At 54.9% G+C, this 27,764-nt stretch overlaps 1 protein-coding gene across 14 annotated transcripts in view; it reads right to left on the reverse strand.

Moving 5' to 3' along the window:
- Positions 1–27,764, reverse strand: part of NRXN2 (neurexin 2) — a 110,206-nt gene that overhangs the window by 54,639 nt on the left and 27,803 nt on the right. For 4 of the 14 annotated variants that reach the window (XM_070783019.1, XM_070783015.1, XM_070783011.1 and 1 more), the window contains exons 4-9: positions 27,455–27,484; positions 25,230–25,301; positions 20,638–20,939; positions 12,635–12,658; positions 5,039–5,200; positions 3,920–4,358 (exon numbers count right to left, since the gene is read on the reverse strand). In XM_070783019.1, the coding sequence (XP_070639120.1) occupies positions 3,920–4,358; positions 5,039–5,200; positions 12,635–12,658; positions 20,638–20,939; positions 25,230–25,301; positions 27,455–27,484 (1,029 nt within the window). Of the gene's footprint in view, positions 1–3,919; positions 4,359–5,038; positions 5,201–12,613; positions 12,659–20,637; positions 20,940–25,229; positions 25,302–27,454; positions 27,485–27,764 lie in introns of all 14 variants that reach the window. The other 10 variants (XM_070783018.1, XM_070783010.1, XM_070783012.1 and 7 more) reach the window with 6 other exon arrangements.

A 27,764-nucleotide genomic window follows, 5' to 3' on the forward strand; every position in this document is an offset into this window, starting at 1 on the left:
GGTGGAGCAGACAGGCAGGCTGATCAGCTCCTGGAGCCTCTGAGACAGGAGGGCAGCCAGGAAAGGGAAGCCAGGCATGGAGCTTCTGGGCTGTAAGAGTTCTTTGGAAGAAGGGGCTGGTCATCTTAGGAAAAAAGATTTGGGATCAGGTAGGAGCTTCAATGGCACCCCACTCCAGTACTCTTGCCTGGAAAATCTCATGGATGGAAGAGCCTGGTGGGCTGCAGTCCACGGGGTCGCTAAGAGTCAGACATGACTGAGCGACTTCACTTTCACTTTTCACTTTCCTGCACTGGAGAAGGAAATGGCAACCCATTCCAGTGTTCTTGCCTGGAGAATCCCAGGGATGGGGGAGCCTGGCGGGCGCCGTCTATGGGGTCACACAGAGTCGGACATGACTGAAGTGACTTAGCAGCAGCAGCAGGAGCTTCAAAGTCTTTCCTGAGCTCTTAAGAAGCCAAAATGTATAAATTAGAAGCATTATTCTGTTTGTAATTTTTATTCTAACGTTCTCCTTCCTCTCTCTTTTCTCCAGTTTTGAAGAATTCTTTAAAAAATAAAAAGGCCACCTATCTCAATAGGGTTAAAGAGAGGTAAGGATGGTTTGACCATGCAGGGCCCAAATAGGCAGACTGGGGGTGGGGGCACCAAGCATGGGTCTGCAAGAACAGGAGCAGGGCCTCCTCGACACACCTGGCTCCTCACCCGGAGCTCGTTGTCCTCGGTGCAAACCCTCCCCTGCACCACAGGCCCTCCCCTTGTGCCCCATTTTAACACTGGGGTCCCTGGCTTGTCCTCCCTGACAAGCCATCAGATCTCCACTCTCCCAGCCCCTCAAACGTGGCCCCCAATCACCTACACTTCTATCTGCAGCAAGATCCCCAAATGCTTGCTCCACCCACCCACTATGGGGTCTCCTGGACAAGGACACCACCCAAGTGGACTCTCCACAAATGAAGAGAAGGTGAAAGAAGGAAGGCCATGGTGGGGAAAGAGTATATAGTGGCGAGTCAGCAGGAGGAAGCCACAGTGCGCCATATCATCACTATCCATTCCACCGCTGATGGACGTCTAGGTTGCTTCCATATCCTGTTATTGTTAATAAACAGTGCTGCAGTGAAGATTAGGGAACATGTATCTTTTGGAAAATATGGCTTCCTCCAGGTATATGCCCAGTAGTGGACACCAAGGGAGGGGAAGGGGAGGATGAATTGGGTGACCAGGGTTGACACATGCACACTCCTGTGCATAAAATAGGGAACCAATGAGAACATGCTGTACAGCACAGGGAACTCCACTCTGCGCTCTGTGGTGACCTCACACGGCTGATTCCCAGTGCTGGGCACAAGAAGCGAACACAGCACTGTACAGCAACTATACTTCAACAAAAACGCTTAAAAAGAAAACCAAAGTGAATACTCATCTTGTTTCAAGGTCATTCTAAAACATTCTACAAAGGGAACAACAATCCAAGTGTTCAATGGCAGATGGATGGACAAACAAAAGGTGGTCTACTCATACAATGGCATATTATTCAGTCATGAAAAATGAAGCCTGACACACGTAGCTAACACATACTACAATGTGGATGAAACTAGAAGACATTATGCTAAATGACATAAGCCAGACATAAAAAGACAAATATTGTGTGATCCAGGTATAGGAGGTCCCTGCTGCTGCTGCTGCTAAGTCGCTTCAGTCCTGTCTGACTCTGTGCGACCCCAGAGACGGCAGCCCACCAGGCTCCCCCATCCCTGGGATTCTCCAGGCAAGAACACTGGAGTGGGTTGCCATTTCCTTCTCCAATGATGAAAGTGAAAAGTGAAAGTGAAGTTGCTCAGTCGTGTCCGACTCCTAGCAACCCCATGGACTGCAGTGCACCAGGCTCCTCTGTCCATGGGATTTTCCAGGCAAGAGTACTGGAGTGGGGTGCCATTGCCTTCTCCCAGGAGGTCCCTAGAGTAGGCAATTCATAGGAAGTAGGATGGTGGTTTACAGGGGCTAGGAGTTAGTATTTATGGGGACAGGTTTTCAGTTTGGAAAGATGAAAATGTTCTCTATATTGATGGTGGTGCTGGCTGCACAACAGTGAATGCCCTTAACACCACTGAACTGTGCACTTAAGCATGATTAAAATGGTAAATTTTACGTTGTATATAAATTAACACAAGAAAATTTTACAACATGGGAAATGTCAAAGAGAGCTTTGTTGGAATGACGGCCCCAAGTCTGTGCTGGGCCATGAGAAATGGCTGAAGTGACTCACAGGCCAGCCAGGCCTGGTGTACAGGGTCTGGTGATCGAGTAAGCCTAAGGAAACCACTGCCTGAAGACAGAGCAAAGCAGAGGGCCCTGGGGTTCTCTACAAGGCCTGAGCAGATTTCCAACCTAGAGAGTCATAGATCCCCTGCGTGGAAACCCTGGGAGGCAATTTGTGTTCTGTGAAGACTCCCTGGTACCATCATGACACAAAACCAGGGGATGAACCCATTTACTGCAAAGCCTGGAGAAGGCGACATTTCTCTGAGAAGCAGCAGCAGGCCCATGAGAGGCTGAAACCTCCAGGAGCCGTGGCAGCCCCCTTCCTCCCTGTGTGTGTGGGGACGGTCGCTCCACCCTGAGATGAAGGCCCAGTGCAGTGACAGCCGGGGGAGCATGAAAATTTAGCTAACGTTGATAAGGGCTTAAATTGGATAACGTGTCAGTTCTCATTTGCATCAGTTCTTCCTCTCCTGTCCAACAAGATGGAGAAGAGTAAAGAAGAGAATTAGAAAGAAAACAAGAAGAGGATGGGAAAAGAAGGCTGAAAAGGAAGAGTGGAGGAGGGGTGGCTAGAAGCAGCAGAAGGTTCCAGAACAGCGCCTGCCTGGCCCCAGCACCCTCCACCCTGCTGCTTTATTGTGTAAGACCCCTCACCAGGCAGACAGTGGTGGTGTTTACTAGGCCTCCTCACGGGAACATGTGCTCCAGGTCAGCCAAGGCTCTCGCACACTGCTGCCTCGTTACAGCACCCTGGACAGCACCTGGCGTCCATAGGCGCTCACTACCTATTTGAGTGAGTTAATACAGAAAGGTGAAAGGCTAGATAGAAGGGAGGCAAGGTTGGGAAGGTTTTTGTTGTCGTTTAAGGAGAATGGGATAACCACTGTGTCAGGCACTGAGCGAATGCTTTTATAGATTTTTCCTTGATTTCCCCTCTTGATGAACCCAGGTTAATGATCCCTTTTATAAAAAGGAAACTGAAGCTGCAAGGCATTGAGTGCTGGCCTAACGTCACACATGCAGGAAGTGGGAGTGTGAGGTGTGCGCCACCCCACACCTGATCTGACTGGTCTGATGTGTCCCTGTGGCCCTTCTAATCCCAGCACCATACAGGGGACATGTCACCATCATTGGCCACATAGCTCTCACTACCTGTGTCCTGTGTATAAACCCAGTGCTTCGGGAGCACTTGATGGACAGAACCTCAGCTGTCAGACTGCTGGAATGGGACGACCCTGCTCCCGTGTGGGGCGAGGGCCCTCCCGGCCCCAAAGTTTCCCAGGAAGAGGCTCTTCCTCATTTCACCAAGGCACCATGGCAACAAGGACAAGGGAGGGGTTGGGAGGGCCAGGGGAAGGGGAGGGGAGGAAACAGCAGATTGGACTGTCAGCGTGGGTGGAGAGGGGTGAAGTGAAGTGAAGGGAAAGTTCACTCAGTCACGTCCGACTCTTCGCAACCCCATGGACTATATAGTCCATGGAAATCTCCAGGCCATAATACTGGAGTGGGTAGCCTATTCCTTCTCCAGCAGATCTTCCCGACCCAGGAATCAAACCAGAGTCTCCTGCATTGCAGGTAGATTCTTTACCAACTGAGCTATCAGGGAAGCCCAGAGAGGGGCGGCCATGGTAAAGGAGAAGATCCAGAGGCCTCTGACCTTTGCGCCCGTCCCTCTGGAAGTCCACGTGGCACCACTCGCCGTCGTTGACCTTGCGGCTGGATGCCCGCAGCTTGATGCCCCCTGAGCCCATGTCCAGCAGAAGGTAGAGGTAGCCATCCAACAGCTCCATGGCAAAGTAGTCGGCCCGCTGGGCAGTGCTGGGGCTGCCGGGCCCCACCCCGGCCCGCCGGCCCTGGCTGAAGAGCAGCAGCCCATTGGGCTCTGTGGTGCGGAAGTCTAGGGAGATGGAGCCGGTGCGCTTGGCGCTCCAGCGGGGCAGTGCCACAAAGGCCTCGGGGCTCTCAAAGGTCACAGGGTCCAGGGCAGCCACATCCTCACAGCGGAATGACAGGTCCCCCTGCAGCTTCATCTTGGGGTCTCCTTCCTTTGCCAGGCGGGACAGTTCCAGCTTGAAATCGTTGTTCTTATAGACCACCTGCAGAGGGCCGTAGGGGGATGGGTGGGTCCCAGGATGAAGAACAGGAAGCAGTTTAGGACCTGACCACTCCTGCCTGACAGCTCGGGGCCTTGCCACCCAGGCCTGGGGCCCCTGCTCGGCACCCCAGACTGCTGTTCTAGAACTGCACGCTCAGAGGCTGTGGGCAACATTTCCCTCGAGGCACTTATTTCTCTGTCCTGTCTCCCTGCCCAGCACGAGCACAGCAGCCCTCGGCACTGCTGAACTGCAGCTCATAATAACTGGAACCACCAGGAACACTTGGTTGACACTGACATTCTCATCTACCCCTCACAGCTGCCTCGAGAAGCAGGCACCAAATACCCGTTTTACAGATGAGAAAATTAAGAGTCAGACAGGTCAAGGGACACAGCCAAGGTCACAGAGCTGGTGAGTGGGCCTGAAACACTGGTGTTTAGTTTTCATGACCACCACTCTCTATTCTGTACACAGCTGCCTTGAGGGTCCTCTGAGAAGAAGGGAAACTCCAGGGCTCGAGGAACTGAGAGAGGAGAAGCCTCTTGCCAGGGTCACTGGGCCTCAGCTTTTGAAGAGGGGTGGGCTCCCGCCACAGAGTGGAAGGTACAGAGGCCCTGGGCAGCTGGCTGGCCAGACCGGGGTTTCCGGGGGCGCCCCCCGCCTCTCCTGGCCCTACTCACGTCCTTGAGGCAGCCCATGAAGTTGTTGCTGACGGGCGAGCCCGGCAGGTCGGCCGTGTTGGGGCTGCCCCCAATGTAGAAGAAGTCGTCAGAGCCCAGCATAGTGTAGTCCTCCTGCGTGTAGCCTGTGGTGGTCAGGATCCCGTCCACCGAGATGGTCACCTGCCCAGCCCAGGGAGGGAGGGGGAGACAAGGAGACAACTGGCATCAACTCCCTGGGAAGAGCCATGGGTAGGGCAAGGGAGGGGCTGGGGGGCAGTGGGGAGAGGGACTCTCCATTTTTATGTCTGCTTGTCTCGGAGGAGGAACAGTGGGGGTGTGGAGACGGAGAAAGGAGGCAGCACAAGATTTGATGGTTTCAGGGCGGGCTGAGGCCGGCCCCATGGCCCCTTCGGCAGACAGAGGCCTGAAGGGCGCCCGAGGTGTTCACTGTGCACAGCAGCAGGAAGTGGCTCCCAGAAGTGGCCCTGGATGGACAGATGGATGGGAGTGGGGGCCCCTGAGATGCAAATGGCACCGTTGCTTCTCTCCTCTTGAAGGGTCTCTGGACGCACACGTGATTTCAGAGCATCTCTCATTAAAGAGGCAGAGAGCACCAGTTCTCCTGGGGTCCTGGTGGCTTCGACAGCCCTGCAGCTCTCCCTCCAGGGCGGTGGAGTCCTTTCCGTCTTAGCCCACGGGGAGGCTGGACAATAGCAAGGGCGTGAGGAGCAGGAACCCAGGGGCTGCCGGGGGCCTGGGCACTTCTAGGAGACACACAGTGCCTTTGAGGGCCGACTCCCATCACTGCCTCCTAACTGGTCCCAACCCCCTTGCTGGGTCTGTCTTGCTATCCGGGTCCCTCTGTTTTGGGGTCACTTTCTTGTCCCCCAAGGAGGGGGCAGCCGCTGGCCTATTCATCACCCTACCTGATTCATTCATCACCACAATTACTCTATGGAGTCAGGGCCAGGCTAGGGAACAGAGGGAGACAGGCTAACTTCCTGTTACCTTGTCCCTGGGCTGAAAACTCAGGAAACAAAACAAGACAGGTAGGGATGGGGGCATACCTGGTGTTCCAAGGAGGTGAAAAGGGCTCAGTAGTGGCCTGGGGAAGGCAAAAGTGACCTTAGTGTGGGGACAGTGACGAGTGCAGGGAACTCCATGAGTCCCTGCTCCCCAGGCAAATGTCCACCCGAGCTCTGAAAAGTCTAGCCAGAGGAGCACCCACACCCAACCAGGCTGTGGCACAGAGTGAAGGGCGGGGGGACCACAAGCCCCCACTCTCAGAAGGTGGTGGATTAGGACAGTCAGGCTCCCACAGGGGCGATCAGGAAGCCAGCTCACAGTGAACTCAACACCATGCTTCTCCAGGCTACAGCTCCTCCCGCTTCCCATCCCCCAAATGTGCCTCAGCACCCCCTTTCTGGGCAAAGTCTGGAGACTGGGGCCTTCCGATCACAGCCCACAGTGTCCTTCCCACACCAGTCCATACGCACATGCCACCAGCCATCTTCCAGTGACTGGTCTCCAGGGTTCCACTGTTTCGGGGATGGGGAGTGGGTATTAGGAACACCTGAGGGACATGAGCAGAACAGGGCCAGGGGACCATCCCTCACAGGATCCTCAAGTCCCCCTCATGCTGGGCTGGCCTCACAGTGTGTGGGGGTGGAGCTGAAGGGGCTCCCTCCTGGGAACCATCAAATCTTGTGCTGGGGGGACTGGGTTCAAGGACAGAGGTAAGGGCGTGTCTTTGTGGAAGTGGGCACTTTGAAGATTTTGAGTCCTGTTTTGAGGTGAGGGCTGGTCATTATTGTTGATAGCTTCTTCCCTCAATCCCACCCGAGGCTAGGAAATGGAGATCTGGGTGGAAAGGGAAAGGGTCAAAGTATTAGTCACAAAACATGCAGACGAGATTAGAACGGGCAGGAGGAGCTGGAGAAAGGGGAGGAGGGGGCTGGGATGCAGGGCTGGGAGTAAGACAGGGAGAGGTGGCAGGGGAAAGGGGCCTCCAGCCCACCCTCCTCTCCCAGGGCCGCACTGAGAGACCAGGAATCGGGCCACTAGTATAGTTCTGAGTCTACGTCTAGAAACCCAACTGAGAGTCAGCTCCTGAAGGCTGGGCCCCTGGCCTGACGTGTCCCTGTGACCCTACTAATCCCAGTACAGTCCAGGGGAAACACAGCCACCATTCAGGTGACCGTCAAGTGGCCTGATGATCAGGGCCACACAGCTCTTACTGCCTGTGTGCCACGTGTGAACCTGGTGCCTGGGGAGAGAACATGGACAGAATCACAGTCCTCTGAGGCTGCTGCCTTCACCCTAGAGTTAGAAAGACATGACTTGGGGCCCCTCCTTGACACCCCTCCCGACTGGGTGCAAATCTGACCTTGCCCACCTTGCTTTATACGAATCTCTGCCACGTGGTGCTCCCTATGGGAAAAGGGCTGCCTTAACCCCTTGTGTATCTGTCCTGGTGTTTTAGAGCCTCCCTGGCCCAGGGGTTGGGGAGAGAGCAGCAGGAGGCACGGTGACATAGGGAGGTGCATGGAGGAAGGGGGGGTGAGGGAAGAAGAGAGAGAAAGGGGGAGACGGGCACCACGAGAAAGGAAGCCGAGGATCGGAGGGGATGGAGGAAGGTCTCTGGGGAAGGCGAGGAGGTAGATGAGTGAGATTAGTAAAACCCGACTGTTTCCTCAGACAAATCAAAGTCCAGACACAAAAATGGCAGGTTCGTTAGTAAAAGCAGGAAACAGGGGGATAATTCCCCCAGTCCCCCTCCACCCCAGGGGTTCATGATGCCCCTGCCCCCCAACCCCCCCACACACAGCTTCTGGAAGGGGTGGGGCCGGCAGGGGAAGAGGGCAGAGGGGGGACATGCAACACAGAACAGCCACGGCAGCTTGGACACGTGCGGGTTAGAGGGCCTGGGTGGGGGTCCCGGCCCAGCAGGACAAGCGAGAGAAAGGCAGCCGGGGTGGGGGGAAGGTATGCAGGGCCAGGGTGCGTAGGGAAGAGCCCAAATGGAGGCAAAAGAGCTGCAGGGGTGCAGAAGGAGAAGCTTCCTTCCAACAGAGGAGGGGAGAGGAGCCGCCACTACGACAGAGACATGTACAGGTTGAGAAAGAAAGGGAAGGGATGTTAGACTCAGACCTTCCTCCCCAGAGGGCGACCCAGACACTCACTCCCACCACCCACTCGCCACTGATCACTGACCCCAGGCACACCTGCTCACACACCACATCCTACTGAAGGCGGTGGGAGAGTCCTGACAGCCTCATTTCCAAGCAGCATCCTTTTTGTCATCAGGACCACGGCTAGCACCCCAAGACACAGCAGAGACTGCACGCAACCCACATTAATCCACACAACACAGACAGACCAGGCCCTGAGTGGGGCTGAGTAGAACATGACGAACGAGCCACAGCTCTGCCCCAGAAGAGCCATGACCAGTCAAGGAAGAGGGGAAGGAGCCCATGCCCAGCCTCTGCTCCATTCCCCAGGGACGGGGAAGGTGGCCGGAGGTGGCTGCAAGGGGCAGCCTATGACCTTGATGGGTTCTCAGCCCTTCCTGCTGGCCCCACCTCCCTTCTGCTCTGCTCTGCTGGTCTCCCCCCTTAGGCAAGCTGCTAGCATGAAACCAGGTCCTGGCCACAAATGTTCTGCCTCAGGCACTCCATGCCCATCATGGTCCCAAAGGAAAGGCTGGAAAGAGGGGAATGGCCCTCTGACATCACCCAGAGCCTTTCCCAGCTCCCTGCTATGATTATAGGGTCACCGACCTTCCTGGGAGGAGGATTATTAAAGGGAGAATAAGATCAAGGGCAGATTTTTTTTAACTTGTAAGCAGGTTAGAGGGGCTCTGGGGAGTCATGAAATCCCTTGACATTGTACGCAAACCACTTCAGTGGGTTTTCCTCCAGTGAGAGTCCACTGCTGTCAGCAAACTCTCAAAAGGCTCACGATCCAAAGATGAGTAAGGCCAGCTCGTTCAGGAAGGCAGGCCTGGCCCGCCCTTAGGACTGCAGAGGGTGGGAACAGGGCATGAGGAGAGGAGGACAGCCAAAGGGCGTGTGCAACCGCACAGCGAATCCTGATGACTGGACTCAATGGTGCTGGAACATACACTTCAGGTCAGAAATCCTGAGTTCTTATTTGGTCTTTACCATCTTCCAGAACAATACTCATTTCACCTCCCTGACTCTCATCTGTAAAGGGGTTTAACAACTTCCATGACTCCTGCTTCTCCCAGGCTTACTGTGAGGATCAAATGAGATCAACGAAGTGAAAGCACTGAACTCTTCCACTACTTGTTACATTGCCCCAGGCCCTCTCAGGCCTCAATTTCTCCCATATGTTAACCGGGAATAATCTCTCCCTGCTGCATGCAATCTAGGCATTTGTCAATTTTAAATGATATTCAAAAAGTGAGAGCTACTTAGAAGAAGCAAAGTCTCCAGGTCAGGTGCGGTGAACACTCCCTCCAGCCTGACCACACCTAACCCAAACCTCTCCACCGGTTGGCCTTTTTGACCTAGATCCACTCTCTCCCCCAAGGAGAAATGCTCAAATAACAAAGAGAGTCCATACAAAGGAATTAGTAAAAATAAATGCAAAACCAACCAGAGCCCGGCTGAGGAATGCCTAGGAAATCAGAGCAGGTTGAACGCTGTCTCTTTGGGTGCTAGGTTCTCTGACTCCACTCCTGGCTCAAAGAGCTGATCCTTGGCACAGGTGTCTGAGGGTTTATGAGGTGACTCAGGCCACCAGGAGGCACCAGCTCTGGTTGTCAAGCAGGGACGCTCACACTACGAGGCGTGGGCTTCAGAGACTTAGAATTTCACAGGGACTTTCCCTGCCAGGACTGAAATCAGACAAGGCTGTTTGCCTTTTGACCAATTTAACCAAGACATCCCATCTTTCCTCCTCCTCCTCAGGCCCAGTTCCTGGGGCATTCTGGGGTTTCATGTAGTTATTTTAGGACTGAATCCCAAGAAAGGATGGTAATAGGCTCTCCAGTGGGGCCAGAGATGCTATATTCCCCACAGTTTGCTATGGGAAGGGAATCGCTTCTGTACAAAATATCCCTGCCCTGGAAACATGGACATAATCAGTCAACATTTTATAAAGCTTAATAAAATTATAATTTCCTTTACAGAGTACAGATGCTTTCACTTCCGCTACCCTTGTTGACCCTCACACTGACTCCCTGAAAGGCAAGCGAGGAATGTCAGCCGTTTGGCAGATGAGAAACAGCTTTAGCCCCAGTTCACAGTCTTTAACTGAACTGAGACTGGAAGGAAGGGGAAGTCTGGGCCGTAACTCTCAGATAGCATACTCTGCTGCTAAGTGGCTTCAGTCATGTCCGACTCTGTGTGACCCCATAGACGGCAGCACACCAGGCTCCCCCGTCCCCGGGATTCTCCAGGCAAGAACACTGGAGTGGGTTGCCATTTCCTTCTCCAAGGGGTTTCCTGTATCTTGCCTCCCTTCTGTCCTCAAAGTCACAGGTTGGCTGTCCAGTGAAGCTCTGTAAAGAAAGAGTTCCAGGGACTTCCCCGGTGGTCTAGTGGTTAAGACTCCACGCTTCCACTACAGGGGGCACAGGTTTGATTCCTGGTCAGGGAACTAAGTAAGATCTTGAATGCTGCACATAGTGCAGCCAAAAAATAAATTAATAATAAAGAAAGAATTTCAAACGCCCCGTTCAGGTACTCAGTGGCCTGGTCTGAGAGGTAAGCAATGGCAAACTTCTAGAAGCAGCAGCTGAAGAAAAGGGCCTGTGGAAGAGCAGTCCTGGGACCACCACACAGCTCCATCTGAACACCAGGATGACAGAATGGCCAAACGAGGCCTCGGATTGGGGAGGGCTGGGATGGCCGTGGCCTGGGCACTGTCTCGGACACAGGACAAAGGACAGGACCACCACAGGTCTGTGGGTGCAAGGAAGCACAGAGCTGCCAGAGTAGCAGGACAGGCCAGATGTGTTCTCAGGGCTACATCCTCCTGGGAAGATGCAGAACCTCTCAGACAGGGAGCCCCAGCTCCCAAGCTGCCTCCTCTCCAGCCAGGCAGCTCCGTGGGCCTGGTAGGTTGGGCAGGCCAGGCAGCTGCCCCAAGCAGCATGGGCCCCATGGGAGCAGACACGTCCATTTGCAGGGTCCCTAGCCTGGCGCTCAATCACTCTGCATTATTAATAGACGATGACTAACCGCCTGCTGCCGCAGAGCCAGGACCAGGCGGGCAGGAGGGAATCCCAGGGGAGGGCACACAGCAGGGCCTGCAGGCACACACTCATGGGCGAGGCGAGGAGCAAAGGGCCAGCCTCAGCTCCTTCCCTGCTCCCACCAGTCCCAGCCCCACAACCCGCCTCCTAAGAGCCCTCACAGGCTCAAAAACACACAGTCACGCAGCCCCCAGCTCATACCAGCGTTTACACTTGTAGAATCACCAGCAGAGTCTCAAACACACAGTATGGTCTCCCACCAACACCCCCTAAATGTCACACCAACATTTACACACAGTCGCACCCACACACCAACACACACCAGCTGCGTTTACACAGACACCCACACCGACGCTCACAAGGCCTGGGCCCAACCCAAACAGAGGAGCTCAGCAACAAGTACCCCGACTTCACCCCGCTGGGTCTCCTCCTCTCACCCCCTCAACAGGGAAGGGAACCAACCCCGGTCAGAGGCCATGCGGGACAGGCAACGGGCGGGGGGGGGGGGGGGGGGCAGAGAGGGGACAGGAGATGGAGGGGAAGAAAGACAGTGTGAGACACAGTGTTAGTCAGAGCAGCAGAGCGGTGGGGAAACTGGACACTGTCCCTGGTGGGGGGAAAAGACCATTCATGCCATGCAAGATGTGGGGGAGCCAGAACCAAGACCCCTCGAGGCTGGGAAGTGAGGCAGGAGATGCTGTCCCTTCTTGGGCAACCAGCCTGGGGCAGCCCCTAAATCGGGGTGAATGGTGATGTGAAGGAGCTCTGCATCCCCCAAGGCCCCCTCCCCACCTGTGACCTGCGGAGCCTATGGCCCCCAGAGGCCTCACCCCCAGCCCCCTCCCCCAGCTCGAGGGGCCTGTCCAGGAGCTGACAGTGAGCAGAGCGTAGCATGTCATGGGATGGTGTTTTCCATGGATTTTCAGGAGACCAAGAAAGAAACTAAATCAGAGAAAAGAAACAAGGGGTGGGGCAGGGGAGAAAAGGAACAAAAGAAAGCAAGAGAAATAAGCAGCCTGGCATCGGGGCTGGTCTAACCAGAGCCGATGAACATGGGGTCTGCCCCAGGTCTCTCTGGCCAGGAATCTGAATTCAGAAATTAGGGGAGGAGGTTAGAGCAGGGACAGGCCAAATTCCTTGATTTCCATTTGTCTTTTGGATTTGCGTTTGGACCAAAAAAGGCAAGAAAAGAGAAAGAGGAAAACTCAAAGAGAGAGAAGCAAAATCTAGAGATTGTCCAGGACGCAGAAAACAATTGGAAGAGCAAAACAACCAAAAACAAATGGGGAAAGGAAACAAAAGAGGGAAAATCGAACAGTTAAAAAAACCCACGGCAAACCAAACGGTAAGACAATTAGAGTGATATCTACCAGATAATGCAGTTTGTTTACCATAGCGTGTCCAATGCCTGCGTGCTTCACCGGAGATATGGGGGAGGGGTGGGGGGGTCAAAAAAAACAAGAACAACAAAGACAACAACAAAAGAACAGAACAAAAGAAAAGAAAAAGAAAATGACCAACTGTGAAACTCAAGGAAGGAGGAAAAATATATATCCATATATATTTGGTTGTCTGTTCAGACCCTCCCACCTTAAGTTCAGCTGAAGTGTTTTGTTTAAAGAAAATTAAATTATAATGGGAGGGAGAAATAAAACACACACAGAAATTAAATCCCTTCTCCCGATCCCCGCCCACCCCACCCCTGGAGTCCTCTCCCCGCCATCCCTTCCCAGAAGAGCCGGCTGCAGAGAAGGGGAACAGTTAAAGACCTTGGTTAGTAGAGAAGGAAACAACAAAAGAACTAGACCAGGAAAGCAAAGACTTAAAGATGGCGACATTCCGCAGATGAGACAGAAAGGTTAGTTCGGTTTTTCACTCATACCTTGCCCCACCTGTCCCTGCCCATCCCTTGGTCCCCCCGGGGTTATAAGCGTGTTAGTAACACACACAGAGTTGGCAACGGGGTTTTCCAACAGAGGGTGAGAGAGGGAAGGCAGGGGGTTAAGAAGCAGACCCAATTATGCAGTATTAGTAAGTCCTATGGGCTGAAATGTTAAGGAGTTGAGGGGAAGGCAGGAAGGGGAATAGGGATATGAGAAAGGCACGGGCTATTGACTCAGGTAATGAACGCAGGGGTTTGTTGGCTAACTGGTCGACCAGATGGCTTTCCAGAGAACTGGCTAAAGAGCAAATTGGTGCTGGCCAACTGGCTGACCAGTGACCATGTTGAGTTAATGGGTTAACTGGTTGGTGATGGGCCAGTTGGCTGTCAGACTGGGAGAATGGTCAAGGCCCCCAGAGAATCCCAGGACTGGCTTCAATGAGAGGCAATTTCACTTGGAGCAAAAGGGAAGGGGTTCCCAAGGAGTATAGGAGGGAATATGGATGTCTGCTTTTCCTGGGGATGGAAGATAGCAAATAGACCCAGGGAGTCATGGACCAGGGAAGGGCAGCTCTTTATATTTTTTCCTGTTTCTCTTCCTTCAGAAAGGAAGAGAGAGCAAGTCACCACCAGAACAGGGAAGAGGAAACTCTGCCCTTCATGGGCTGGCAGAAGGCTCACTCTCACATCACACCTCATCCCAAACCCTCCTCCCCTCACCCACTCTCCCACCCAGAGCTCCTAAATTAATCCTAATTTGACTTTGCAGAGCCCACACTGCCCCCAAATTTCCCTTAGTTCTTCAATCATCCCACCCTATTTTCTTATGCCCCTTTGGGCAGCTGTTTCTCCCAGAATGAAGTACTCCCCGCCGCCTCCACCATCACTCGTGCAAGTCTGTGCAATCAGTCAGGCTTTCCCAGCAGCCCACCCTCCTTCCCCACACCCACAGACCCCCAAGCCTCCACTCCCCACAGCCAGCACCAGAAATCCACTCCCCCCACGTACCACAACATAAGAAGGAACACAAAGACCCACCTCCCTCTAAAATCCCTCACTCCTGTCTAAACTAGAAGCCAATTTCTTTTACCCCAGACTCTAGAAGCCAGAAGCCCCACCCTCATGCAGCTCTATATTCATTTCCTCTCCTCATGGTCAAAGACGGCAGCAAGAACCACCTTCAAAATTTCCCTTTGAGGAGATGTCAGCGGGGCTGAGGCAGCTTCACCCTGTGTGACAGAGATGCTGGGACACTACTGCTTGATGTCCATCAAATACTAAACTGCAAGCCCAAGAGTGTGACTGTGAGAAGGAAAGGTCTTCTGGGGACAGACCCATTAGTTAGAGAGCTGTTATAACCAGTGGGCACAGGACTAATTCAGTAAGACAATTAATAAGGGCCTTGTATAATTAAAAATAACAGAATTCAATATTTAGCAGCTAGGAGTTCTGAATGACCAATATTAATTATTAGTGATGCAGAAGCAGTTTACCTAGCAGGAAGACAAGAGTCTAATTGCAGGTACAGAGACTGGACCTCCCGTACAGAGACGGGATAACACATGGTACAAAGACTGGTCCTATCGGCCAGTAGGACTGTTGGGAAATGAACAGGCCAACTACTCAGGGCAAGGAAACACTAGCTGCATGACAGCTACACCCATGGCACCAAAACAGGTGCAAGTTTGCTGACACCACTGCACCAGTCAAACGAGACAGGGGAAAAGAGGCACTGCAGGTAAAAGTCCAACTTCCACTCTTTTGAAGTTAGAACTGGCTGTAGAAACTAAAATAAGGAAAAACCCATTTTCAACTTTCATGGACAACTTCATCTTTAACAAACAGAAGAGTGAATTAAGAAACAAGACTGAGAGGGAAGAGCTGTGCATTCAAAGCCTGGGCCTCCCACTGCTGTGTCAAGAGATCCTTGCTTTCTCTGACAAACAGCGACATTGCGGTGGATGAGACAGGACTCCTCTAGATCTAGAGAGTGCAGATCCAGAATGCGGCAGTCATGCCCTAGCGGGCAACTGAGGCCACACACTAGAGTGGAGGCTCCACCGGCACCCAGCTTGCGCCCATGAGGCAGCAGCCCACACCTTCCCAGATGCTAGAATCTGGAGAGCTGGGGCTTCAGACTAACAGCTGGGCAAGGAAGGCTTTGCCCCAGCCACAGAAGCAGCTGGAGGGCCCCTGGAGGACAGGAACACATGGAGGACCATGTGTGATGAGGGAGGAGGACATCAATCACAGAGGGAAGAGGTCAGTGACTACAGCAAGTGTAACTTACCACGACCAAGGGCCTTTGGACAAAACCTTGCCCCATCTCTACCTTGAAGTCTCGACGTAGCTCCAGCCCCTCAAGAAAGTCAAGAAGGGGTTTATACACACAAATCACAATCTGGATGAAGGCAGTCTCTATGGAGCAAGAAAAACTCAGGACAAAAGAAAGAGGACTTGGATAAGATGGCCCCACTTTTTCAAGAGACAGCAGAACATTTAGATGGTTCAAGACATGGGGACATCCGAGAATGGCAGGACCATAAGGCAAATGACAGACCCTTTAGCACTGCACACCAAGGACGACAGCCAGGCCCTCCCAGGAGGCAGAGGAATGGAGTCAGACAGACTCTCACCCTCCAACTCCCACAGGATAGCCTTGGGCCAGCTCTTCAACTTGCTTTTCCCTCATTGGTAAATGGAAGTATCTCCCACTCCACAGGATTGTTAGAAAAGTTAGGTGAGATACAAAAGAGAAACGAGACCCTTGAACTTGGGGGCCCATGAATGAGAGATATGAGGGTGCGATCTGATCAGTGCTGTAAGAAAGGGACAGATCCTGATGAAACTCCAAAGAGAGGGCGGGAGCGTAAAGGAAGGAGTTTTTCCCAGAAGACAACAGTAGTTCCGGGCTCATATGAAATAATTAGATCTGCTAATCTGTCCAAAACCTCACCAACTGGCTTCAAGGCAGAACCCAAAGGAACCAGCAAAACCACTAGAAAAACAAACAAAAACACTCAGGTTCTGGTATTAAGCCCTCAAGGGGAACTTCCCCGGTGGTCCAGTGGTTAAGAATCTGCCTTTCAGTACAGGGGACACAGGTTGCATCACTGGTCGGGAAACTGGGATTCTACATGCCCAGGAGCAACTAAGCCCACACGGCAACTACTGGGACCACACGCCACAACTAGAGAGTCCGTGCGCGGCAACTAAGACACAATGCAGACAAAGAGAAGCACTCAAGGAGCTCACCACCTAGAAACAGAGAAGAGAGGAACACAAATTAACACACAGGTAGAGTGTGGTGACAGGGCCAGAATACAGCAAAAAGGGAGACTGGCTGGGCAGGGGCGGGGATGGCGGTGGGGTGGCTCAAGAAAAGCCTTACAAAGGTGGTGAGATGGGCTGGAAAACCCCACAACTAACAGTAAAGGCGGCAGCGAGCCCACGATGCTCACGTGGTGCCAAGCCCGGGGCATCACCTCAGTCACTCCTCAAAGGCCCCTCTCACCTCACACTGGTTGCGTAACTTGCCTCAAGTCACTCAGTGACTTGAACCCAGTCAGTCCAATTCAAACCCCAGCTCTAGGGTTTCACCCGGTGGAAAGGAGGGTGAATGGTGGTTTCCTCAGGGAGCACTGTGGAAATGAAGCGGGCAGCTCAGGAAGCCGGTGTAGACGGGGCATGCCCAGCAGCACAGTTAGGCCCTGAGGCAGGGTGTGTGACAGGCTGAGAGACCCGGAGGCCGAGCCATAAGGCGGGGGAGGGAGTCCCAAGTGCCTGCCGGACCCCATCCTTGGAGGACTCCCTCCTTGGGGTACAGGGGGCCTCCATACAAGGCACAGCCTGATAGGAGCTGGGTGGGAGGAAGCTCCACATAATACGTCAAGGGCCAGCTTGTCTCCAGAGCTGGTGCTGGTTAGCTGGTCAGAGACGAAATGGATTGGCACTTGGCATGTATGGTGGGGAAGGCACACTGGTGTCTGAGGAGAATGTGCCCAAGATTAAAAATAGGCCTCAGGGACTTCCCTGGTGGTCCAGTGGATAACACACCATGCTCCCAGTGCAAGGGGACCAGGTTTGACCCTTGGTTGGGGAACTAGATCCCACATGCTGCAGCTAAGCCCGAGCACCACGTGCTCTAGAACTTGCTCTACATAGCTAGAGAAGCTGGCAAAGACCCAGCGTAACCAAAAAAAAAAGAGAGGCCTCAGGGAATCCTCAGATGGAATCATTCTTGCCAAGATCACCCAGGAGACACCACTGGGCAGAGTCCTCAAGCCTGGATTCAGGGGGAAAGCAGAGCAAAAGCAGGTGTGGTCTCAGCCAGGCTCCCTCTGGCCCTGACTGCACTGTTCCAATAGGTTCTGGATGATTCCAGGAGTCACTATCTGGTTCAGGGGAGGTGGGGAGAAATTCTGCCTCCTTCCAGTCTTAGGAGCTGGCCTCCTGAACAACACCCAAAGCTGACGAACCAAGAGGAGGAAGGGAGACCCCCTCCATGTAAGTTCTGGGCCAGGCTGCCCCCAGGTGGCGGTCCCCCCATTGTTCTAATCACTTGGGGAAAACTACATGAACCCCAGTGCCCTCCCAGAGGCTGGGGCAGGTGTCACTTCTCACATCACCCCTGTCCTTGCTCCTGGCCACTCCTGACCCTACGTTACCCCTCAAATCACAAAAGGATCTTTCCAGTCCCAGAACGCCACGAGGCCCTTGTCTGCACCATTTCTTCTCCTCGGCACTAACCAACACTTGGGGCCAGATCGTTCTTTGCTGTGGGGCTGTCCTGTGCACTGGGAGATGTTTAGCAGTATCTTGGCCTCCACCCAGTAAATGCCAGTAGCACCCTCCCCAAGCTGTGACACCCAAAATGCTTCCAGACATTTCCAGAACCTCCTGGGGGCACCCCCTCCCTCAGTTGAGAACCAGGCACTTAAAAGGCCTGGGGAGGATAGACTTGGCAATGAATCCAGAGCACAGCCATCCCCCTGATGGTCACAATGACCCAAAAAGAGCTGCAGCTCACACTTAAGGATGTGAACTTGAGTCAAATACATCTCTCCAGAAACCCCTTCTAAAAAGACCTCTCAATCAAAGTCTTGAAGCAGATACCCCCTGAGCCCCGAAGGCTTGTGTTTGGGTCAGTATGACCTGACTCCGCTCTGAGCCATCTGGTAGAGCCAGCCAGGGGAAGTGGTCTGCATCCGTCACCAGCTCAGACCCAGAACTCTGTGAGTGCCGGAGGAGGCTACTGTGAGTCCCTGTCCATCCTGGTGCTGCGGAGGCCAGGCCTCACCACCTATAGGTGGCTTTCCCACCTTCCCTGGTCACAGCCTTGCCCACTTGTCTGTGTCTCTCGAGTTCCTAGAACATTTAAGATTCTTGCCACTTAGCTGGCGCTTGTGTGCACCATTGGCTCTGATCACTTTTAGCAGACTCATCCTGTCTCCTCAAGAGCCAAAGGGCTGGGAGGGTGGGACCATGTCTTTCCCCTCAGTACCCTGTATAGGACTTCCCAGGTGGTGCAGTGCTAAGAAACCCTCCTGCCAGTGCAGGAGACACAGGAGACTGGGGTTCAATCCCTGGGTCAGGAAGATCTCCTGGAGAAGGAAATGAAAACCCACTCCAGTATTCTTGCCTGGAAAATCCCATGGATAGAAGAGTCGGGCGGGCTGCAGTCCATGGGACCACAAAAGAGTCAGACATGACTGCACGACTGAGCACACATCCTGTATAGATGGACAATGTATTGGCCAGAGGACACATGGGTAAGGACTCTGGGCTTGCAGTGTGTTGCCAAAGACAGCACCAGGTGACAACACCTGTCCTGGGGAGAGAACAGCAGCAAGAAGGCAACTCTGCCCAGCCCTGCAGTAAACAGGGTGACGCCACAGGACAGCCCTCCAGCCGGCTCAGGGGACGATGCGGCTCTTTGGAGCTTGGGGAGCACTGAGAACAGATGCCTGGGTGGGAGCCCGACTACTGCAGGGAGCAGCGGCTTGGAAAGAGCAGGTGGATTAGTCACGGTGTCCCGACAGCAAGAGGAAGTCACCACTGAGAGGGATGCCCCATTAGATCATGACTCAGTGGGTTGAAGAGGAGCAGGTAAGAACAGTGTGAGGTCTGACAGCCCCTGCCCCCCAGGAGCCTTCAGTGGGAGGAAGGAGAGGAGAAGAAGGAAGTTGCCAGTGATGGTGAAGAGGAGAGACAACAGAAGTTCATTCACCAAGAAGTTCAGCCAGAACCAGGAAATAAGAGAAGGTACCGAGTGAGAGAAGAGCTCCAAACCAGCCCAGATGGTGCCTCCCAGGCCTCAGGGGTTCCACGGTCCTGGCTGCACTTAGCCTGCTGGAGTGGAGCTGGGAAAGCATCCCTGCCACCAGCCACGAGAGAAAGTGGTGGACCCAGAGAAAGGGACCAGCAGGAGCCTGGCACCCGGGTGCCTGGGGCTCCCAGGCACCCAGCAAGCAGGGCAAGGAGTCCGGAGGCAGAGGCGGGAGCCATCAAGGATGCACAGCAGCCTTATCTGCTTTCAAAAAAGGCTCTGGTTTGGATCACGCTTGAGGCAGGAACTTCTCAGGGCTGGACACAAGCTATGGGGGCTGCTGTCGAGCAGTAGCCTGGCCAGAGAGAGTGCTTTGCCTGCTGCAGCCTCCCTGCACCTTGTGAGAGGCAAGAGCTACTGAGGACAGAGTCAATGCCCAGAAGCATCGGCACTCCTCCAGGGTGGGGGGCGTCTGGAGACGCTGAGAAGAGCCCTGTCCTGACTGCAGGGGCCGCCCCCCAAGAGTCTCCTGAGCTCCTGCAAGGGCAGGCCTGGAAGCCACAGCAAGACAGTCAAGAACCCCTGGGAGAGCCTGCGCCCCTTTGGAGGAACAGGACGGGACAGGAGAGAATTGGGGTGCTGCCAGAGGAGAGGCAGGACCAAGCACTCTCCAGCCGGTTCCCTGCTCACACCTGCTGCCCCGACCCTGCTGAGCCCAGCCCCAAAGGCCCTGCCTAGCCCAGCCCCAAAGGCCCTGCCTGAGGGCAGGCCACATCCCACCCCATGTTTCCTAGACTTTCTGCCCTAACTGGACACCTGCCCCTCCAGGGTCTGGCCAGCGTCTCCCCATCCCAGAGCACTCCCAGGGCCCATCATTCAGGTTCTGTCTCATCCCTCCATGTCCTGAATCGCCCTGCTGCCAGTTCACCTGATTTTTCAGCCCCAGCCCTTGAAACCTCAGCACCAAGTCACCAGCATCAATCCTAGCCCAGCCCTTCCTCTTCCCCCGGGCTCTGGCCCTGGACAGCTCCGCAGCCTCCTCCCTAGTGTGGATCCTGGTCCTTGCAGCCTGCCGACTGCGGCCACACTCCTGGCCCCTGCCAGCCCACCCAAAGCCTAAACATCCTTCAGAACCACACCCTGCCACCCAGCCTGAGCCTGGCCCCACATCCTGGTGGCCTCTCTCCCCACTCCCATTCTGCCCCAGACGCCGCTGGCCCCGGCCTTCTTCCTGCTCCCCCTACCTGGCGCAGGTTTCGAGTGACCCGGACATCGTGCCAGGCGTTGTCGTTGAACTTGCCGTTGACGGGTTCCACCAGGGCTTCAAAGGCTCCCGAGCCCAGGTTGATGACGAGCCAGACCGCCCCGGATTTGAGGGACAGGTTGACGTAGTCGGCCGACTTGCCCGTGTGCAGCATCAGCCCATTGCGCTGCAGGGTGCGGAAGGCCAGCGTAATCTCGTCCGTGCTGCTCTGGATCGGGTTGTGTGACAGGTCGTAGCAGAAGAACTCATTGCCCTTGAAGGTCGCCACAAACTCTTCCTTGCCTGGATGCCACCGTGGAGAAATGGAAGAGGGCTGAGTGGCGTGGGCACTCCAGACCTCCCTCTTCCCCTCCAGCCGGGGTACCCAGAGCCTCTCGATCCCAATTGCAAGCTATAGGCTCACTCTCCTCCCTCCACTGGCCCCCTCCTCTCTGGACCCCGCCATCTTTGCTGTCAGAAGCAGCTTCCTCCACGCCTATCTCCAAGGCAGGAGGCTGCTAAGTGGCTCTCACACTGACAGCTGACAATTAAGCTGCCACAGGGCCAGGCGAAGCAGACAGAAGCAGGCAGCCTCACCGTCTCCTCCCCCACCAGCCCTCCCCCAGCCACTCCCCTTAACAGAAAGATGCGGAAGAGAGACAAGAGGCTGCACCTGAAGTCTTCCTAGAGTGTCCCCCTATGGCGGGGCACCAAGGGTCTCCTGAGTGCAGCCCACTTCCCCCTCCTGCCTCTTGTCCGGTGATGGCCATTCTCACTGCCTGGGAACAGTCTCAAGCCTGACCACCTGGGATGGGACTAGCAGGCCTGCTTCATAGCACTGAGCAAATGGAGAGAATGGGGTGGGGGGGCAGGGGGAAGACACATGGGAGGGTGATGTGGGTGACAGATGTCCCAGGGAGCAGGGGGTGGGGCTTACACAGGAGGCCACCGTGATGGCTGTCACCATCCCCCCCAACTTCCTAGTCCAACCTGAGAGGACAGTGCTGACAGGTCCTAGATTGAGCGCCTCCGAGGGTGGCCAGAGGGCAGGTGTAGGACCCGTGTGCCAGGAGATGACTGGAGGCAAGATACACGGGCAGGCCTGGCTCTCGTGTATGTGTGTGTGTGTGTGTGTGTGTGTACACCCAGCACAGGGCTCCTTTCACTGGCACTCTTTAAACAGAAGTGAAAACAATTGGAAGGGCCTTAGGGGCATTTAGCTTTCTACAAATGGATGACAACGGCTTAGTGGTGGGAAGGTGGTGTCCTAACCCTACACCTTCACGAGCCAGAGCCCACATCCATTGAGGGAAGAAAACGGGCCGTGGAGTCAAGGGAGCACAGAGGACCTGGACTCTGACAGCGACTCGTTTCTCCTTCCAGCTGGGCCCACCCATCTCGCAGGTGAGGCTGGGAGTGAGCAAGACAGCTGGCGGAGGGCCTCCGTGGAGGGCGGGGTTCTTCAGCACAGGCCCCCAGGCCCAGGAAGAAGCGGGGCATTCGGCCCTCAGAAGGCACCTGCCCGCAGTATGCCAGGCCCCATCATCAGCACGGCATGTGGAAGCCGGGGCTCTCTGGGTGCGCCTCCTGCAGATGTCTCTCCCCTGCACAACAGCCCTGCTCTCCCTCCGGGCAGGCTGCCCGCAGACTCAGTCCTCACTGCCTCCGGATGCCAAGGCACCAGCTGCTGCCCCAGAGCCTGGCACGGCACTGCTGCAGCTGGCGAGGCCCGGTTTCCTGAGGCTGTGGGGCAGCAATGGCTGGTGGGGCACGGGCCACATCGGGACAGCTGGAAGCCCCACTCTGCCCACCTGAGGGCTCCAGCAGAGAGGGCCAGAAAACAAAGAGGAGGAGACAAGGAGAGACAAGGAGGGAAAAGTAGGGAAGAATGGTGATGTGGAGGCAGGCCACACGGAGAAGGAGAAAATGGACCACAGGGGACAGAAGGGGTCTGGAGACAGCGCAGAGTTGGGAGCGAGCAAGAGGTGATGGGGAAGCAATCTGGATAAAGACAAGCACTAACTGGGAAGGGACAGGTAAGGGTGATGGAAGAGGGCCAGCAAGGAAAGGGGGACAGAGACCTCTAGGGAAAGGACGCCAAGGCCTTGCTGTTTCCATAGCAACCAGGCCTGCTGCCCAGGCACTGGCAGAGCCGGGGGGCTCAAGGACCAGAAAAGGGAACATGTTTGACCTTGAGTTTGCTCCACGTCCTAGTCTCTCCCGAAAGCCCAGCCTCCCCTCCCACTCCCTCACCTTCACTGCAGTCAAAGAAAATATTAAAAGGAGAGTCAAACAGAAAGAAAGGAAAGAATAAGGCAACCACGTGGAAAAGTGATTGGAACAGAACAAAAGAGCCCGGTGAAAAGGAGAGAGGCGGGCCTAGAGCCGGACCCCGGCTGCCAAGGCAAAGTGGAGAAACGAGGCCATTCCTCGACTCTTCCGGGCTCTGCTCAGGTCTCCTGGGAGAGGAGCCAGGGTAAACGTGTCCTCCATTGCCTGCCCCCGCCAGAGACCCAGCAGGCCAGGGACGGGAAGAGGCTTGGAGCAGCCAGAGGGAACCTGGAAGAACTGGAGGAGAGCGACGGAGAAGAGATGAGTAAATGTGAACCAGAAAACCCAAGAACGGTGGGAAGGACAGACAAAGACCGCCCTGGGGTGGGGAGGAAGCAGCAGGACCTCTTGGGATTGGTGGGGATGCGGGGCGGGGGCGGTCTGTCAGGTAAGCATGTGGGGGTCGCCAGGCCCGCTGAACTCCCAAGAGCATGAAGCCGCTCTGAAAGGAACGGGACCTGAAACAGCAGGGGGCGCTCGCTCCCATCCCGCCGTGTGGACGCCCCGGAACTACAACTCCCAGCATCCCTTGAATATTACCGCTCCTAACCGTCCCTGGCACAGGCAAGGGGTCACTGCTGACACTCGTTTGTCTCCCAGGGTCGGGGAAGTGGAGCCCCACCAGTGTCCCCAGTCAAGCTGGATGTAGCTGGAGACCAGTTGTTAGGGTCCTAGACCTCTAAAGGCCGTGAGGGGCAGAGCAGCCGCCTCCTTTTCAGGCCCTGCTCAAAGCCCTCCTCTGGGAAGGTCTCCAGCCCCCTCAGCCCCTCCCTGCTCTCAAGCACTACAGCTGTCTGTTCTGCTCATTTGGCACTTACTGCCTAGTAACATCTTGTACTGCTCCCTTGAGAGGAAGTATGATGTGAAAAAGAAGACCTGGGCACTAATGCTGGCTCTTGCACCAGCTTTGTGACCTTGGCCAAGAGGCAGCATCTGTAAGGCCCAGCTTCCTCCTCAGGACAAAGATCGTCTGCCTACCTCCCAGGTTGCTGTGGGCATCTAGAAAAAGACTGGATGGGGTGAGGCTTCCTAAACTGTAAACCATTCCACAAATAAACGACTCGTGTTACCGGGATGTAACGTTCTGTGTGTGTGTGCGCTGCCTCTCCCTCTCCATCAATGAATAAACTAGCTCCTCTGCACACAGTCTGCACTCTGCCTGTACTTCGCACGTACCAACACTGTACTGTAGTTATTTGTTAGAACGTCAATGAGCCCCTTGAGAACAGAGCCCATTCGCCCATTTAAAATAAATCTGCTGAGCACACGCCTACATATGTGCCAGGAGCCGTGGAAAGCACCGGGGGTATACGAACGAAAATACCCAATCACTGTCCTCAGGGAGCTCGGTTGAGAGGGGGAGGCAACCAGGTAAAGTGACAGTTACGATGCCGTGTGGCGAGTGATATAATGAATGTGCAGACAAAGGGAACACCATGCAGAGTCTGGGGTTTGCCGAGGGAACTTGGGGGAGACTTCCAGTGCGGGTGGCCTAGCTACTTTTTCGAGAGTCAGCTGAAAGAGATACCAAACGGCTGGGGAAGAGGGCAGAGATGGCAGAAATCCAGGCCAACAGAACAGCACGTTCTAAAGAACAGGACTTGACAGCCCTAGGGCTTGGCACCCACTGGAGCTCCTTGAGGGGTTGCTTCTCTGCCCTGCAAACTTCTTAGGAAAAGATTCTCTTAAGAGATAGCCTTAGTGCAGGAAAAATAAGGAGCTTGAAACCTACAGCCCTGAGACAGGATAAAGGGCCCCAGGCTGGCCTCAGGGGCATTGGTGAGGTCAGTCTCATCTGTAAACCAAGGGCCACAAGCCCTTCCACTGGTGGGGCGTGAAGGCTCACTGAAGTGACGCCTGTGTTACATATCTATTAAAAATGCCAATGTCTTCACCAGAATCCCCCTGGGCTGACACCGAGCGTGCAGTCAGAATGTGACGGTTAAACGGGGTGTCGAACCTGCTGCCCAGCCACTCTCCCAGGGAAACAGGTACTCTCAAGGCATCCCTGTTCTTTGGCCTAAACAACTGCCACAAGAAGACCTCTGTGTTCTAGAAAAAGGTCATCAGGACAACAGGGCTTTGGGAAAGAGACGGAGTTCTGTGGCCCTTCACACCAGGGCAGGTACTACGGGTGCAGGGTTGACCTCAGAGCCGGTAGAAGGCGCGAGGCCTCTGTTGACTCTGCTGCCCTCCAGGAAGTGAAGTTGGCCTGCGGGGGTGGTAAGGGCTGGGCTCTCTGGGGACTGTGGGGTCACTGACCTTTTGACGGCTGGTGCACATCGCCGGCTCCTCCTCTCCCGGCCCCCCCCTCGGAGAACAGTAAGGACCCTACTGGAGAAGCAGAATTGGGGAGTCAGGCACAGGGGGCTAGCCAGGCAGTCCCACCCCAGCCTTGAGGTGATAGAGGGCCCTTTCCAGGGCAGAGCGCCTGCCTGGAGGTACAGTGGGGGTAGGGGTGTGCTCTGGATACTCATTTGCTTCAGGGCCTCCAGGGAAGGAGCTGGTTGACAAACCAAGAACACCAGCCCCACAAACCCCATCACACTCACAGCCACGGATTCCACCCCTCGCCCAGGGCTGGGGAGATTGGGATGGAGGAGCAGAGGCCTCATTGCTGGTTGAGGAGCCCCTTCTGCCCGACAGCCTGCCAACGGGACAGCCCTCTGGTCCTGGGGGCCCTGAACGTCCACAGCCGCTCTCAACCCCGACCTTCTGGTCCAGGTTCCTGCTCTTCCACTCGTGCAAGCTTGACACAGCACCCCCTCTTCCAAAACCACCTCCGTTCCCACACCAAACCCCTCTTCTGTTCTCTGCCCATATTCAAGGCAAGCCTGGTTCTCCCTCTACACCTGTTCGTTTATTAGTGTGTGCTAGTAAATGAAGGTTGCCCTCGTCCACTTCTTGGCCAGTTAGCCCGAGGGGCTTCCCAGGGGCCGGGCTGCGCTCCATTTGCTCCTGGTCCTTGCATGGTGCCCTCAGCAGGGCTGTGCACACCAGCAGGTCCTGCCAGACCGAGCTCACCGTGGGAGCAGGAAGGCCTTTCTCAGGGAGGACATCTCGCTCCCCGCTGCCCAGTCCCCTGACCCTGGGCCTCCTCTCCAAAGTCCCCACAGTCACCACATCTGGGCCCCAGGCTGCCTTGAGCTCTCCGCCCATCCCGACCAGGGTCTCCCAAGCACCACAGCTACCACCAGCCCCTAGGAGATGGTTCTTGAGGGGAACTCAAAGATGGAGTTTAAAAGTCCCTGTCTGGGCCCTGATTCCAACCCCAGTCCCCAGAAATAAAGCTAGAATAATGCCTGAGCTGTGGCCTTTTGGGGGTGGGGTGGGGGTGGGGGCTTTAGGGATCCTTCAGGCCTTCATCTATAACAATGGTAAGCCATAGCCGGCATCTCCAGAACCAGGCACTGAGAGGCAAGAAGGATGTGAATCGACCAGCCAGACCCTGACTACCCACTCGGGACTTCCTCCTTTCACACATTTCTTGTCATAATTTCACATCCCTGCATGAATTCCAGGTCTCTACCGCCCCAGGCCTAAATCCATCACATTCCAGATCTCAGTTTCTCCCCACAGCCCAGCCTGCATCCTGTAGGCCTCTCCTGTCTACGGGCTAAGACCCTCACCCCATCTCTCTGGAAGGTGAGCCCCGACAGAGGACCACTTGGGTACCGGAGCAGTGCCTGAGGGTCTGGGAGGGAGTCAGTGACAGGAAGGTCAGAGCTGGGGGATCGTGGTCAGGACTCCTGGGCTCTGTCTCCAGGTTTGCTGAACACCAGGGCTTTTAAAGATGGTAAGGACTTGGTCGAAGGGAGGCTAAAAATAGCTGAGCAGTCCCAAAGGTACCACCAATTAAAGGCTGTGTAATCACTAGCAAGTCATCTCTGGGCTTAAATGCCCTCATCTGTCAAACAGGGTCAGGAGACATCCTCAAGTCACCGGGGAGGGTGTATGGGCCTGGGTGGGGCGGTAGCGGGGAGCTGTGGAAAGGGGGCATCCCACAGCAGCAGGGTGAGGGGAATGAGGCTGCCTAAAATCCTCTTCCTCCAGCCCATGCTTTTCTCTTTGTATTTGGGTTCACAGAAGAGAAAGAATGATCAGAATGAGTGGAAGGAAATAAAACACCACCATGAGAAAGAAAAAAAAAAAAAGCAAGATACACTATCAGGAAAACGCAAAAAAGGTGACTGGAGACAACGGCAGGAGTTCAAACATCTCTTGATGTCAGAAACCAAGGTGGGATGAGGGCGGATGGAGTGAGTCAGGGGTTAGGGGAGCGGAGAGCACACACGGGGAAAAGCCCCCCACCCCCTGCCCCAGCACCCAGTAAAATAAAGATGTGGCAGAGGAAGGGGGTAGGAAGGCAGGAAGGAGGCGGGGCAGGTGGAGGAGGGGGAAGAGGGTGGGGAGGGGGCGGGGCCAGAAAATCCAGGCGCAGGTTGGGGGCCATCCAATCCAAACCAAACCAGAACTTCAAACCATACCTTCGCTGTTTAACGTCAGGTGAGCCGGACCTTGGAAAGGGGAAGGAGAGAAAGAAAGAAAGGAGAAAAAAAAAAAAGGAAGAAAAAAAGAAAGAAAAAGGGAAAGAAACAAAGAAAACACGAGTCATCAAAATCAGCCAGAGAGAGGGGAGAAAAAAGCTTTTGCTGCCACAATTTAAAAACCCTTTTAACTTGTGACAGACATCGGGGGGAAAGCCCCCAGCCCAGAGCTGAGGGGAGGGGCCCCGATGCCGAAACAGAAGGTGGAGGGCACGAGAAGGGGAGAGAGAGAGAGAAAAGGGGGCGGCGG

Source organism: Bos indicus, chromosome 29, assembly GCF_029378745.1.
Source record: "Bos indicus isolate NIAB-ARS_2022 breed Sahiwal x Tharparkar chromosome 29, NIAB-ARS_B.indTharparkar_mat_pri_1.0, whole genome shotgun sequence".
Lineage (NCBI taxonomy): Eukaryota > Metazoa > Chordata > Mammalia > Artiodactyla > Bovidae > Bos > Bos indicus.